Source organism: Pongo pygmaeus, chromosome 2, assembly GCF_028885625.2.
Source record: "Pongo pygmaeus isolate AG05252 chromosome 2, NHGRI_mPonPyg2-v2.0_pri, whole genome shotgun sequence".
In the NCBI taxonomy this organism is placed as follows: domain Eukaryota; kingdom Metazoa; phylum Chordata; class Mammalia; order Primates; family Hominidae; genus Pongo; species Pongo pygmaeus.
Window position 1 is genome coordinate 32946457 of NC_085930.1, and position 12332 is coordinate 32958788.

At 42.5% G+C, this 12332-nt stretch overlaps 2 protein-coding genes across 2 annotated transcripts in view; one reads left to right on the forward strand and one right to left on the reverse strand.

Moving 5' to 3' along the window:
• The window catches only part of TOMM70 (translocase of outer mitochondrial membrane 70), a 37874-nt gene extending 26591 nt beyond the window's left edge, over positions 1–11283 (reverse strand). Inside the window, exon 1 of the mRNA XM_054482998.2 lies at positions 10457–11283. Coding sequence (XP_054338973.1) covers positions 10457–10780 — 324 coding nt within the window. The 5' untranslated portion in view covers positions 10781–11283. The remainder of the gene's footprint in view (positions 1–10456) is intronic.
• Positions 11284–11369: 86 nt separating this feature from the next.
• Positions 11370–12332, forward strand: part of LNP1 (leukemia NUP98 fusion partner 1) — a 56568-nt gene continuing 55605 nt past the window's right edge. The window contains exon 1 of the mRNA XM_054483000.2: positions 11370–12277. The gene's annotated coding sequence lies outside the window, so the exon portion shown is untranslated. The remainder of the gene's footprint in view (positions 12278–12332) is intronic.

Genomic DNA, 12332 nt, shown 5'->3' on the forward strand with positions numbered 1-12332 from the left:
CAGTCTCACAAAAGAACTATTACTGATAGAAACACTAAAATCCCATTATGAAAATGCACAGTTATACGCCACATAACAATGTTTTAGTCAATGACAGACTGAATATACAATGGTAGTCCCATAAGATTATCATGGAGCTGAAAAATTCCTATTGCCTAGTGATGTCACAGCCACTGTAATGCACTACTCATGTATCTGTGGTGCTGCTGGTGTAAACAAACCTACTATGCTGTTAGATGTATAAAAGTATAGCATATATTGGGGCCGGGTGCAGTGGCTCATGCCTGTAATCCCAGTACTTTGGGAGGCCAAGGCAGTAGATCATTTGAGATTAGGAGTTTGAAACCAGCCTGACCAACACGGTGAAACCCCATCTCTACTAAAAATACAAAACAATTAGCCAGGTGTGGTGGTGAGCGCCTGTAATCCCAGCTACTCAGACGGCTGAGTCAGGAGAATCACTCGAACCTGGGAGGCAGAGGTTGTAGTGAGCCAAGATCGCGCCACTGCACTCTAGCCTGGGCAACAGAGGGAGACGGCATCCCAAAAGAAACAAACAAAAACAAAAACAAAAACAAAAACAAAAAACAGGCTGGGTGCGGTGGCTCACGCTTGTAATTCCAGCACTTTGGGAGGCCGAGGTGGGCAGATCACGAGGTCAGGAGATCAAGACCATCCTGGCTAACACGGTGAAACCCCGTCTCTAATAAAAATACAAAAAAATTAGCCAGGTGTGGTGGCGGGCACCTGTAGTCCCAGCTACTCAGGAGGCTGAGGCAGGAGAATGGTGTGAACCCGGGAGGCGGAGCTTGCAGTGAGCCGAGATTGTGCCACTGCACTCCATCCTGGGCAACAGAGCGAGACTCCATCTCAAAAAAAAAGTATAGCAAATACAATAATGTATAGTACATATACTTGAGAACGACAATAAACAACTATGTTACTGGTTTATGTGTTTACAATACATATACTATACTTTTTGTTATGTTAGTATACTCCTACTTTTTTTTTAAGTTAACTATAAAATAGCCTCAAGGCAGGTGTTGAAGGCAAGAGCTACTCCAGAAGGCTTGTTATCATAAGAGATGACAGCTCCATGCATGTTAATGTCCGTGAGGATCTTCCAGTGGGACAAGATGTAGAGAAGGAGGACAGGGATACTGATGATTCTGACCTTGTGTAGGCCTAGGCTAATGTATCTGTGTCTTAGTTTTTAACATAAAAGTTTAAAAAAAAATTTTTTTTAATAAGAAAAAGCTTATAGAGTAGGGATATAAAGAAAGAAAATATTTTTATGAAGCTGTACAATGTGCTTGTGTTTTAAGCTAAGTGTTACTTATTTTTTTAAGAGACAAAGTCTCCCTATTTGTCCAGGCTGGTATCGAATTCCTGAGCTTAAGCAATCCTCCCACCTTAGCCTTCCATGTAGCTGTATGTTAAGCTAAATGTTATTTTAAAAAGTTAAAAAAATTTAAAAGTTCATAAAGTTAAAGAGTTACAGTAAGCTAAGATTAATTATTGAAGAAAAGTATGTTATAAATTTAGTGTAGCCTAAGGGTACAGTGGTTAAACAGTATACTACAGTAGCATTCAGTAATGTCCTAGGCCTTTACATTCACTCACCCACTGACCCAGAGCAGCTTCCAGTCCGACAAGCTCCATGTTAAGTGTTCTAAACAGGTGTACCATTTTTTTATCTTTTATACCGTATTTTTACTGGATCTTTTCTATGTTTAGGTACGCAAATATTTACCATTGTGTTATAGTTGCCCACAGTATTCAGCACAATAAAATGCAGTACAGGTTTGTAGCCTAGGATCAACAGGTTATGCCATATAGCATAGGTGCATAGTAGACTGTACTATCTAGGTTTGTGTCAGTATACTTGATGAAATCGACTAATGATGTACTTATTGGAATGCATCTCTATTGTTAAGTGATGCACGACTATATATTAGGTGGCTGGTAAATTTTTGAGCCAACAAGCAGAAAATTATTAGTCCAAAGAGTAGCAACTACATATACACATACACATAAATCCAAAATTATTCAAGTGAGACACATGATCTAAAGTAAATACTTCAGGTAATACACCTAACAAAACATTTATCTTTTCAAACAGTATGGAAGATTTCTTTCTTTTCTTTTTTGAGACAGAGTCTTGCTCTGTCACCCAGGCTGGAGTGCAGTGGTGTGACCTTGGCTCACTGTAACCTGTCTTCCGGGTTCAAGCGATTCTTCTGCCTCAGCCTCCCGAGTAGCTGGGATTACAAGCGCACGCCACCATGCCAAGCTAATTTTTGTATTTTTAGTAGAGACATTAGGGTATCGCTATGTTGGCCAGGCTTGTCTTGAACTCCTGATCTCAGGTGATCCACCCACCCCGGCCTCCCAAAGTGTTGGGATTACAGGCGTAAGTCACTGTGCCCAGCCTGGAGATTTCTTAAAGAACTAGAATAGATCTAAAAAGAACTAGAATAGATCTACCATTTGATTCAGCAATTCTACTACTGGGTATCTACCCAAAGGAAAAGAAGTCATTATATCAAAAAGACACCTGCATGTGTATGTTTATTGCAGCACGATTCATCACTGCAAATATATGGAACTGGCCAGGCGCGGTGGCTCATGCCTGTAATCCCAGCACTTTGGGAGGCAGAGGTGGGTGGGTCACCTGAGGTCAGGAGTTCAAGACCAGCCTGGCCAACATGGAGAAACCCCATCTCTACTAAAAATACGAAATTAACTGGGCATGGTGGCACATGCCTGTAATCCCAGCTAGTCGGGAGGCTGAGGCAGGAGAATCACTTGAACCCGGGCAGCAGAGGTTGCAATAAGCCGAGATCGCGCCATTGCACTCCAGCCTGGGCAACAAGAGTGAAACTCTGTCTCAAAAACAAACAAAAAAAAAGATAGGGAACCAACCTAAATGCCCACTGATAGAAGTGTAGTATATATACCCATGGAATACTACTCGGCCATTAAAAAACAAACATGAAATAATGTCTTGCAGCAACTTAGATGGAGCTGGAGGCCAATATTCTAAGTGAAGTAACTCAGAAATGGGAAACCAAATACCATGTGTTCTCACTTACAAGTGGGAGCTAAACTGCAGGTACACAAAAGCATACAGACTGACATAATGGACTATGGAGACTCAGAGGAGGAGGGTGGCAGAGCATGTAAGTGATAAAAAACTACATATTGGGTACAATGTACACTTGGGTGATGAGTGCACTAAAATCTCAGACTTTACCACTATACAATTCATCCATGTGACCAAAAACCACTTGTACCCCAAAAGATATTGAAATAAAAAATAATAAATATACCTTTTCTCTCTTCAGTGTACTGAGACTTCTCAAACGAGGCAGAACCTAGGAACATACCCCTCAGCTCTTAATGACACGAAATCTATTCTAGAAAACAGGTTACATTTTGAAATGAAAGCTACAATATTAAGGTACAATCCAGGTAAATCTAGTGGAATACAAAGTAAGAAAATCAGGTTTTGCTTAGGATAGTCAGTGAAGGCTACTCATGAGAATCCGCTCTGAAATAAAAATGATTAACAAAAGACAGGAAAGTACTCCAGGAAGGAAACATAACCCTAAAAGGATTAGCCCACATATAGAACCTCAAGAGATCAGAAATGCACCAGCCTCTAAAAACAAGTCCTGCAACATGATTACAGGACTACATTGCAAAAGGCTGTCAATGATATACATCTGGCAATAAGAAAACTATTGTAAATTCTCAGCATTTATAAAATATTAACCTGATGATCACGTATAGTCACTGTAAAAGAAAATGAGCTAGAATTAGGTACATTAATCTGCGTGTGAGAAAATAAAATGGGTATTAATTTGTCACCATGATGACACACTTATACCCAGTTAAAATATACCTGAGGTGGTTTGATGTTTCTCTTAAAATGGTTTTATTGTTTTAAATTTCTCAAACTCAAAAAGCATATATTATACTTGAATCACAGCTTTATAGAAGTAGCAAATAACTCTGGAACACTTACTGTATGAGAAACAATGTTTCAATACTTATTGACCAATTGTTACTTTCTTTTCTTTTTTTTTTTTTTTTTTTTTTGAGATAAGAGTTTTGCTCTGTTGCCCCACGATGTCCACCCACTGCAACCTAAATAACTCTGGAACACTTACTGTATGAGAAACAATGTTTCAATACTTATTGACCAATTGTTACTTTCTTTCTTTCTTTTTTTGAGACAGAATTTTGCTCTGTTGCCCAGGCTGGAGTGCAATGGCAGGATCTCAGCTCATTGAAACCTCCACCTCCCGGGTTCAAGCAATTCTCTCCCCTCAGTCTCCTGAGTAGCTGGGATTACAGAAACCCACCTTCATGCCCGGCTAATTTTTGTATTTTTGTAGAGATGGGGTTTCACCATGTTGGCCAGGCCAGTCTTGAACTCCTGCCCTCAGGTGATCTACCTCCTCAGCTTCCCAAAGTGCTGGGATTACAGGTGTAAGCCACTGTATCTGGCCAACCAATTGTTACTTTCATATGAATCAAACCTAGGATAATAACACCTAAGATAGTAAGGATTCAAACCTAATAAGGAATAAAACCTAAGATAATAAAAAAAGTCCTTTCCCATTTCACGTCTTGAAATTTTAAAAATTACAACCAACCCCACCTACTAAATCATAATAACTCTTTACCTAGGAAGAATATACTTTTATAATTACTGCTTCTGCAGGATTATGACTGTAGGTCATGCATAATCAACTGATTTACAAAAAGTATGCCCAAATGAGGTTTAAGACTTATGGCCAGGCGTGGTGGCTCACGCCTGTAATCCCAGCACTTTGGGAGGCCGAGGCGGGCGGATCATGAGGTCAGGAGATCGAGACCATCCTGGCTAACATGGTGAAACTTCGTCTCTACTAAAAATACAAAAAATTAGCCGGGTGTGGTGGCACTTGCCTGTAATCTCAGCTACTCGGGAGGCTGAGGCAGGAGAATCGGTTGAACCTGGGAGGCAGAGGTTGCAGTAAGCCGAGATCGCGCCACTGCACTCCAGCCTGTGCAACACAGTGAGACTCCATCTCAAAAAACAAACAAAAAAACCCCAAACAAACAAACAAAAAAGACTTACATGGGGCCGGGCACAGTGGCTCACGCCTGTAATCCCAGCACTTTGGGAGGCAGAGGCGGGTGGACTGCTTGAGGTTAGGAGTTCAAGACCAGCCTAGCCAACATGGTGAAACGCATCTCTACTAAAAATACAAAAATTCACCAGGTGTGGTGGTGAGCTACTCGGGAGGCTGAGGCAGAAGAATCACTTGAACCCAGGAGGCGGATGCTGCAGTGAGCAGAGATTGCACCACTGCACTCCAGCTGGGTGACAGAGCAAGACTCCAACTCAAAAAAAAAAAAAGAGAAAGGAAAAAAGATTTCCACGGAATCCAGCATTAACTTGTAGAACAAAAATGAAGAGCTGGAAAATTTGAAAAATATACCACTTGTGAAATTTATATATACACACACACACATATATATAAAATATAAAGTTAGGGATGTCAAAGGAACCCTTAATTATTAGTCAAAAAATGAAACTTCATTCATTCAACACCTGCTATGCACCTGTATTAGGTTCTGGCAATACAATGGTGAACAAGATAGAGCCAGTCTCAGCCTTCACAGATTCAAGAGCATAGCAGGAAACAGGAATGAGCAATTCTAGTACCACGTGGTTAAGTGCTACAAAAGGGAAAAGTCCAGGGTGTTATAAAATCACATAGCGGTGTGCTTAGGTAGAGAGAAGTTTCAGAAAAGGTGAAATGACCTCTGTATTGTGATAAGGAGACTAAGAAATCATGAGGCTGGTATCACGTTTTGTTTTTTTTAATCAGGAAAATGTAGTACCTCAGAAGCAGCAGGAAAAGTTATGACATTTAGAATACAATGTGAAATACTGCCAAGGATTAAGAGATTGAAAAGTGTTAACTAAGCTTAGAGGGAATGTCATTGGTGTCCCTGATTGATTTTTTAAAAATGACTCAAAACAGATCATTTGGGGGAGAGAATGACTTCATTTCAAACAAGATGACCAATAACAACAGTTTATGCAGTCCTCGACCCTTTACTAAAATGTGTAGGTACATCTTCCCTTTCCTACTGTAGCAGGCTGGCTTAGATTATTGGTTCCTAACCATTTCATGTGGGTTAAACTCTGTGTAATGTTAAATATGAACACAAGAATGACTGCATTTTTTATCATCAGATTAAATAACAATTGGACAAAAAGTTACCATGAAGTCAATAATGCTTTTAAATAAGTGCATTTTTCTAAAAAATCACAGGATGTTTGAAAAAGAAGTATCTGGGACATTGGTACAGCCAGGATACCATGCTTGGAATATATGTGTCGTGGTCCCTCATGATGACTCAAACCCACAGATTGAGAAGCACTGTGGATAATATGATCTTCTAAAAAGTCTTGCAATTTAAAATTTAATTCTTCAAGTTTAAAAAAATTACTGAAGCAAAATGGCACATCATGGTAGATTTTATAATAGTTCAAAATGGAATATGATCTAATACTTTAAGCACCTCAGTCTTAGATACTATCAACTGTGACTAAATGCTTTTCTTCAGTGATACCCCAGTATTCCCATTAATTAAAACAACTATGAATATCCTTTGCACTTCCTTTACAAGTTTTTGCTATCCCAGAAAAAAGGTAATTGTACTCACTTAATTGTAAAGGAAAATCTCCAACCCAATAGACAGAAGTCCAGTAATTCTATCAGATCATTTTACATTAAGGTAAACATAAGCCAAAAGACAAAAATACAGATTTTCCATTCTATTTTCTGATATCAAACCCTAAACAGACAATATTTGTCTATTTATTCGTTCCCTTAAAAACTGTAGCTATTGCTCAGGTGGAGAAAGGACAGTTAGGGCATCAGGATTCTGCCAGTTTTCCATCAGTGAAAGCAAATGCTTCTGGTTGTGAAATCCACCGAGGATGCCAATTTAGAGGTGCTATTCAAACGTACAGCAGTTTATCCAACCACAGATAAGAAATTACAATTACTGATCAATTACATTTAGATAGTCTAATAATAACTCTAAAGACCAGACTATTAAAAGAAGACAAAAGTAGTCTTTCAATATTTACTGGTCGCCAACAGTTAAGATATAAATTTCCATTTAAAAAAAATCACAAAGACCTTCCTATTGTTGCTTTACCAAAGAACTATCTAGTAATTCAAAGATTAGAGGTGTAAGCCTACAAATTCCACAAGATGGACAATGGTTAGCGCAAATGTTTTGCCCTGTTTTATCTGGAGCCAAAAATAAATCATTTTAAAGCAATTTAAGTTACACAAACAGTCCAATCTTAAATTCTAATTTTTAACAGCAGTCGGGTGAATAAAAAGTTATTTGTGGTCAGGGGCAGTGGCTCACGCCTGTAATCCCAGCACTTCGGGAGGCTGAGGCGGGTGAATCACGAGGTCTGGAGTTCGAGACCAGCCTGGCGAACATGGTGAAACCCCGTCTCTACTAAAAATACAAAAATTAGCCAGGCGTGGTGGCGTGTGCCTGTAATCCCAGCTACTTGGGAGGCTGAGGCAGGAGAATCGCTTGAACCCAGGAGGCGGAGGTTGCAATGAGCCGAGACCTCGCCATTGCACTCCAGCCTGGGTGACAGAGTGAGACTCCGTCTCAAAAAAAACAAAAAAAAAAACAAAAAAAAAAAACAAAAAACTAAAAAACTCTGAAACATCATGAAATTAAAAAATCAGTGTTGATCCAGACAATGTGGAAAAGTGGAAAAGAGGAATTAGGGACATCTAAAATCTGAAAAGAAGATGGCTAGGTTTAATCAAATACCAGTGGTACAGAACCCCTGGGATGAGGTGGGGTGGCTAAAACCACAATGAAATGTTAAAATCTAGTTTCAGCTGGTGAGGTGGCTCGTGCCTGTAATTCCTAGCACTTTGGGAGGCCAAGGTGGGTCGATCACCTGAGGTCAGGGGTTTGAGACCAGCCTGGCCAACGAGGCGAAACCTTGTCTCTACTAAAAATACAAAAATTAGCCAAGCACGGTGGCGCATGCCTGTAATCCCAGCTACTTGGGAGGCTGAGGCAGGAGAATTGCTTGAACCCAGGAGGCAGAGGTTGCAGTGAGCCAAGATCGTGCCACTGCATTCCAGCCTGGGTGACAGAGTTGACTCTGTCTCAAAAAAAAAAAAAAAAAAAAAAATTTAGTTTCATGTATAACTATCTTTAATGTTTACAGAACTGAGAACTTTTTGGATCTTTCATTTTACCTACTATTCTTCCATGATTAAAACTAAATTAACGAACGAAATAGAAAATGACTGGAGAATTTCAGACATCCAAAATTGATGTAAGACAAGTGATAATTCAAATAACCCTCTTGATAACTACTTTTAATAGCAGCAGTGAACTATTATAAATGATCATAATCAGAATCATCAATTTTTAGTACTGAAAGAAACAGAAGAGATCTAATATTTTAATCCTCTTATCTACAGGAATGACGCTAAGGTCAAGGAGATAAAATGACTTTCCCAAAGTGACAATGCTGGAGAGCCCACTATAAAGCTTACAAATCCTAGTTCTCACAGTCCATAGGTTCTCCTACTATCCAGTCATAAACCTTTTAGAAAATAGGTAAGGCTTCACTCTCCCATAGGAAAGATCATATGGCTCTCTCATGGCCTAGCACAATGCCTCACACACTATAGATACTAGTTTGTTCATTCCTACACCAAAACTTCCTTTAAAGCTAATTTGACATCCTAGTAAAAATATCTTCGCCCGGGCGCAGTGGCTCACGCCTGTAATCCCAGCACTTTGGGAGGCCGAGACGGGCAGATCACCTGAGGTCAGGAGTTCAAGACCAGCCTGGCCAACACAGTGAAACCCCATCTCTACTAAAAATACAAAAATCAGCTGGGCATGGTGGCGCGCGCGCCTATAGTCCCAGTTATTCCGGAGGCTGAGGCAGAACTGAGGCGGAGGTTGTGGTGAGCTGAGATCGCACCACTGCACTCCAGCCTGGGCAACAAAGTGAGACTCCATCTCAAAAAAAAAAAAAAAAAATTCAACCTGAATAGTATGAGATGGAAATGACTTGCATACGTATTTAAGTGTATACACTTGGATACAATTAGAAGTTACTTGACCAACTGTATATATGTATGTATAAAACTGGGAGATATTTGACCAAACGTTTCTCTGACCTCGACTTACTCTGGTACTACCATTGAACAACTCCAGACCCAGATAAAATCCACCATACCCAATCCCAGTATTGTCAAATGCAGCCAGGCTAATTCTCTGCACAGCTGTTAGATACCAAAAAGATTTAACAGTCAGTTACCAAAACCACACAAAGCAGTTCACTAAATACTCCAATGCTTGGCCTCACATCAGAGAAACTATATCATGCATATTAGGCTTGGTCATGTACATTTCCAGGTGAAATGAAAAAACTGAATTTAAGATGCTTCCAATCAAAAAGTTTAAGAAGTCACTCCCATCTTTTTTTTTTTTTGTATTTGTGTGCAGGCCTGGACCTGGGGCAGGGGGCTGTGTGCAACCAAGCCGGGTAAGCATTGCTGTGGCTGCTACTCTTGTGCAACAAGAGGGAACAGTGCAGTGCAGAGCGTTTTCTGACAAATGCCAAGGGGTCCGGAGTGTAAAAGGACACCTCGGGGCTGGGGCATGGCAGGAGAGGTAACGGGTGCTGAGCGCTTGCAGTCAAGGGGGCTTCGGGGCTGCTGAGAGAGGACGAGCCTTGGGAGCTTGACAGTTCTGCTTACAGTTCAGAGACTGTAAAACAAATGCCACTGAACATCATTTCACTCTTTAGAACCTGTGTAGTCTTTCTTTTTCTATGTAGAAAGCCATCTAATCGTTTTTGTGTGTGTTCTTTTTTTTTTGCTTTTGTCAATTAATCGTCACTGTAGTTGCCCACTTACCCCCAGCAAAAACACACTCCAAAAGGGGGAGTGGCTCATTATTAAACGGCTCTTACCGATTAGGTTGCAGGCTTTGGATATCACAGAAATAGTTCGTATCACGATGTACCATACCAATTGTTAATGGAATTTAGCTTCCTTCACTTATTAAACACAATCATCACATTAGCAAATGCCCCACTCCCATCTACAACACTAGGGATAAATGCTGTGTCACTGAGAAGAAAAGCAAAAGATTTTCCTGAAACCAAAAGGAAACTGTCAAAGAATGCCAGTAACCTGTCATCGAGCTACTCTATGCCCTCCACTGGCAGCCAGAAATGAGTCTCCCTAAACCCAAGTGTTGTGCTGCCGCTTGGCAGCTTCCGTCTGATGGGAAGCCCCCTCACTGACACAACCCGCCAAGGAAAAGCTGCACGCGCCAGTTTCCTCCTCTACGGCCTGGGGCTGCTTCTCACCATGTCCAAGTGAGCACCGGGACCCTCAGGGTGTCCGCTGCCCGGGGCCGGACTGGCCCTGCCCTCCGGGGTCTTCCGTTCGCTGTTGCGCTTCAGGCCGCTGGCGTCGCCCCGGCCTCTGGCCTCCCGGCGCCGTTGCTGCCGACTCCACAAGTATATGGCACCCGCGCCCAGCAGCAGGGGTGCCCCGACCGCCAGAGCCAGCTGCCATCGCGGCAGCCCCCCCGTGCCCGGGCCCGCAGTCCCGCCGCCGCCCACCCCACTCCCGGAGCTCGGTAGAGCTGCTGCGACCACCGCCGCCTCCACAGGTTTAGAGGCGGCCATGACAAGTGTCCTCCGCCACCGCCTCCCTGTCTGTCGCGAGCGCCACAATCACTAAACAGCGTGCGAAGGAAGACCGAGGGAGGGAAGGAAAGCAATGAGCGAGCGAGCACGCTAAGCAGAGAAAGCGGACGACAGAAAAGGGCCAGAGGTCACCGGAAGCCCAGGGCATGCCGGGCCAGACCTAGCCGTCCTTCTCCTCCAGTCTCAACCTTAGAGGGAGAGGAGGGGCGGAAATCACTTCCGGGTTAAGGGAAAGCGTGGGTGTGAGTGGGAGTCCCCGGAAACCCTTTTTCTTTCTTTTCGCCCCGCTGCTGTTCGGGAGATTGACTTCTGGAGTCCCCGTCGTAGCTGGTGTTGTCCCCTCTACCTTCAGGAAAGAAGGGCAGATGGCCCTCTTGCCTACCGAAGCCGAGGAGGGGCGCGTATACAGCGGGCTAGGGGCGCTCAAAAGATCCGAGCGGAGGAAAAAGCAGCGCCGCAGCACTGGAATGGGCGGGAGTGGCAGAAGAGTTGTGAAGGCTATTGGCTAGCAAGGGTGGTGGGCGGGGCGTAGACCGAGCTACGCAGTTCACTGGTCGATTTCGGATCCAGTTTTCCCGTTATAGCCACGTTGGCACCTCTTGAGCCTCTGTGGCCGTTAGCTCGGTTTTCTGCCCGCGTGCCCGAGAAACCAACGGATTAGAAGGACATTTAAAGATGTGTGAGAAAAGAGCTCACCGCTGAAGAAGGCTGCTGCATCACTGAACTTCTTATCACTAACATAGCCAGATTTTAGTTTGGACAAATTTGAGGTTATAGGGGAGATAGCGATGGCAGAAGACTAGGTGGAAATGGCACGTCTAGGTTGGCTCCAGTCGAAACGGTTTGAGCGTGGTCGCTGTGGCTCCTCGTCGGCACCAATTACGGAAGCGATGACATCTACGTTGTTAGGGGTTTCTTAAACTGAGTTGGTAGAAATGCGAAGCGTCAGGGTTCCCGCCGGCTTCGAGCCTTTCTTGGCGTATTTGTGTCTTGAGCTGATTTCTGCGTGACACACCAACCCACATCTCACTCTGATCCGCACACCCCCCGGGTTGCTTTGCAGTAGCGGTCTCAGCCCTCTTCTCGTCTCATTCCCAAATCGCAATTTCAGTTCACAGCTTTTTATCTATAATAGCTTTATCAACTCTTTTTCCGATGCTCTGCACCAGATCTCTTAAAATATAAAATTACCTTGCAAGGTATTGTTTGGAATACACGGTATTTTCATGAAGACAACTATTAATAGAAAAATCAGAGTCCAGAACTATGGCTCTCCATTTCTGGTATACTGGTTTGCAGAAGCCTTACATTAAAATTTCATAAATGATTGTTTTGCTATTAAGTGCAACAACATCACAGTAGAGCTACATAAAGATTGAAAGGAGATATTTTATCAAGTGGCACCAGAATGGACTGATTAAAATAGAATGGCCTAATTTGAAAGAATTTCAGGATCACCGGTTTCTCCTGCTTCATGTAAGTTCCTATTAGTAAATTGCCTTCAGGCGATAGGGTTTCTTAGCAACAGACT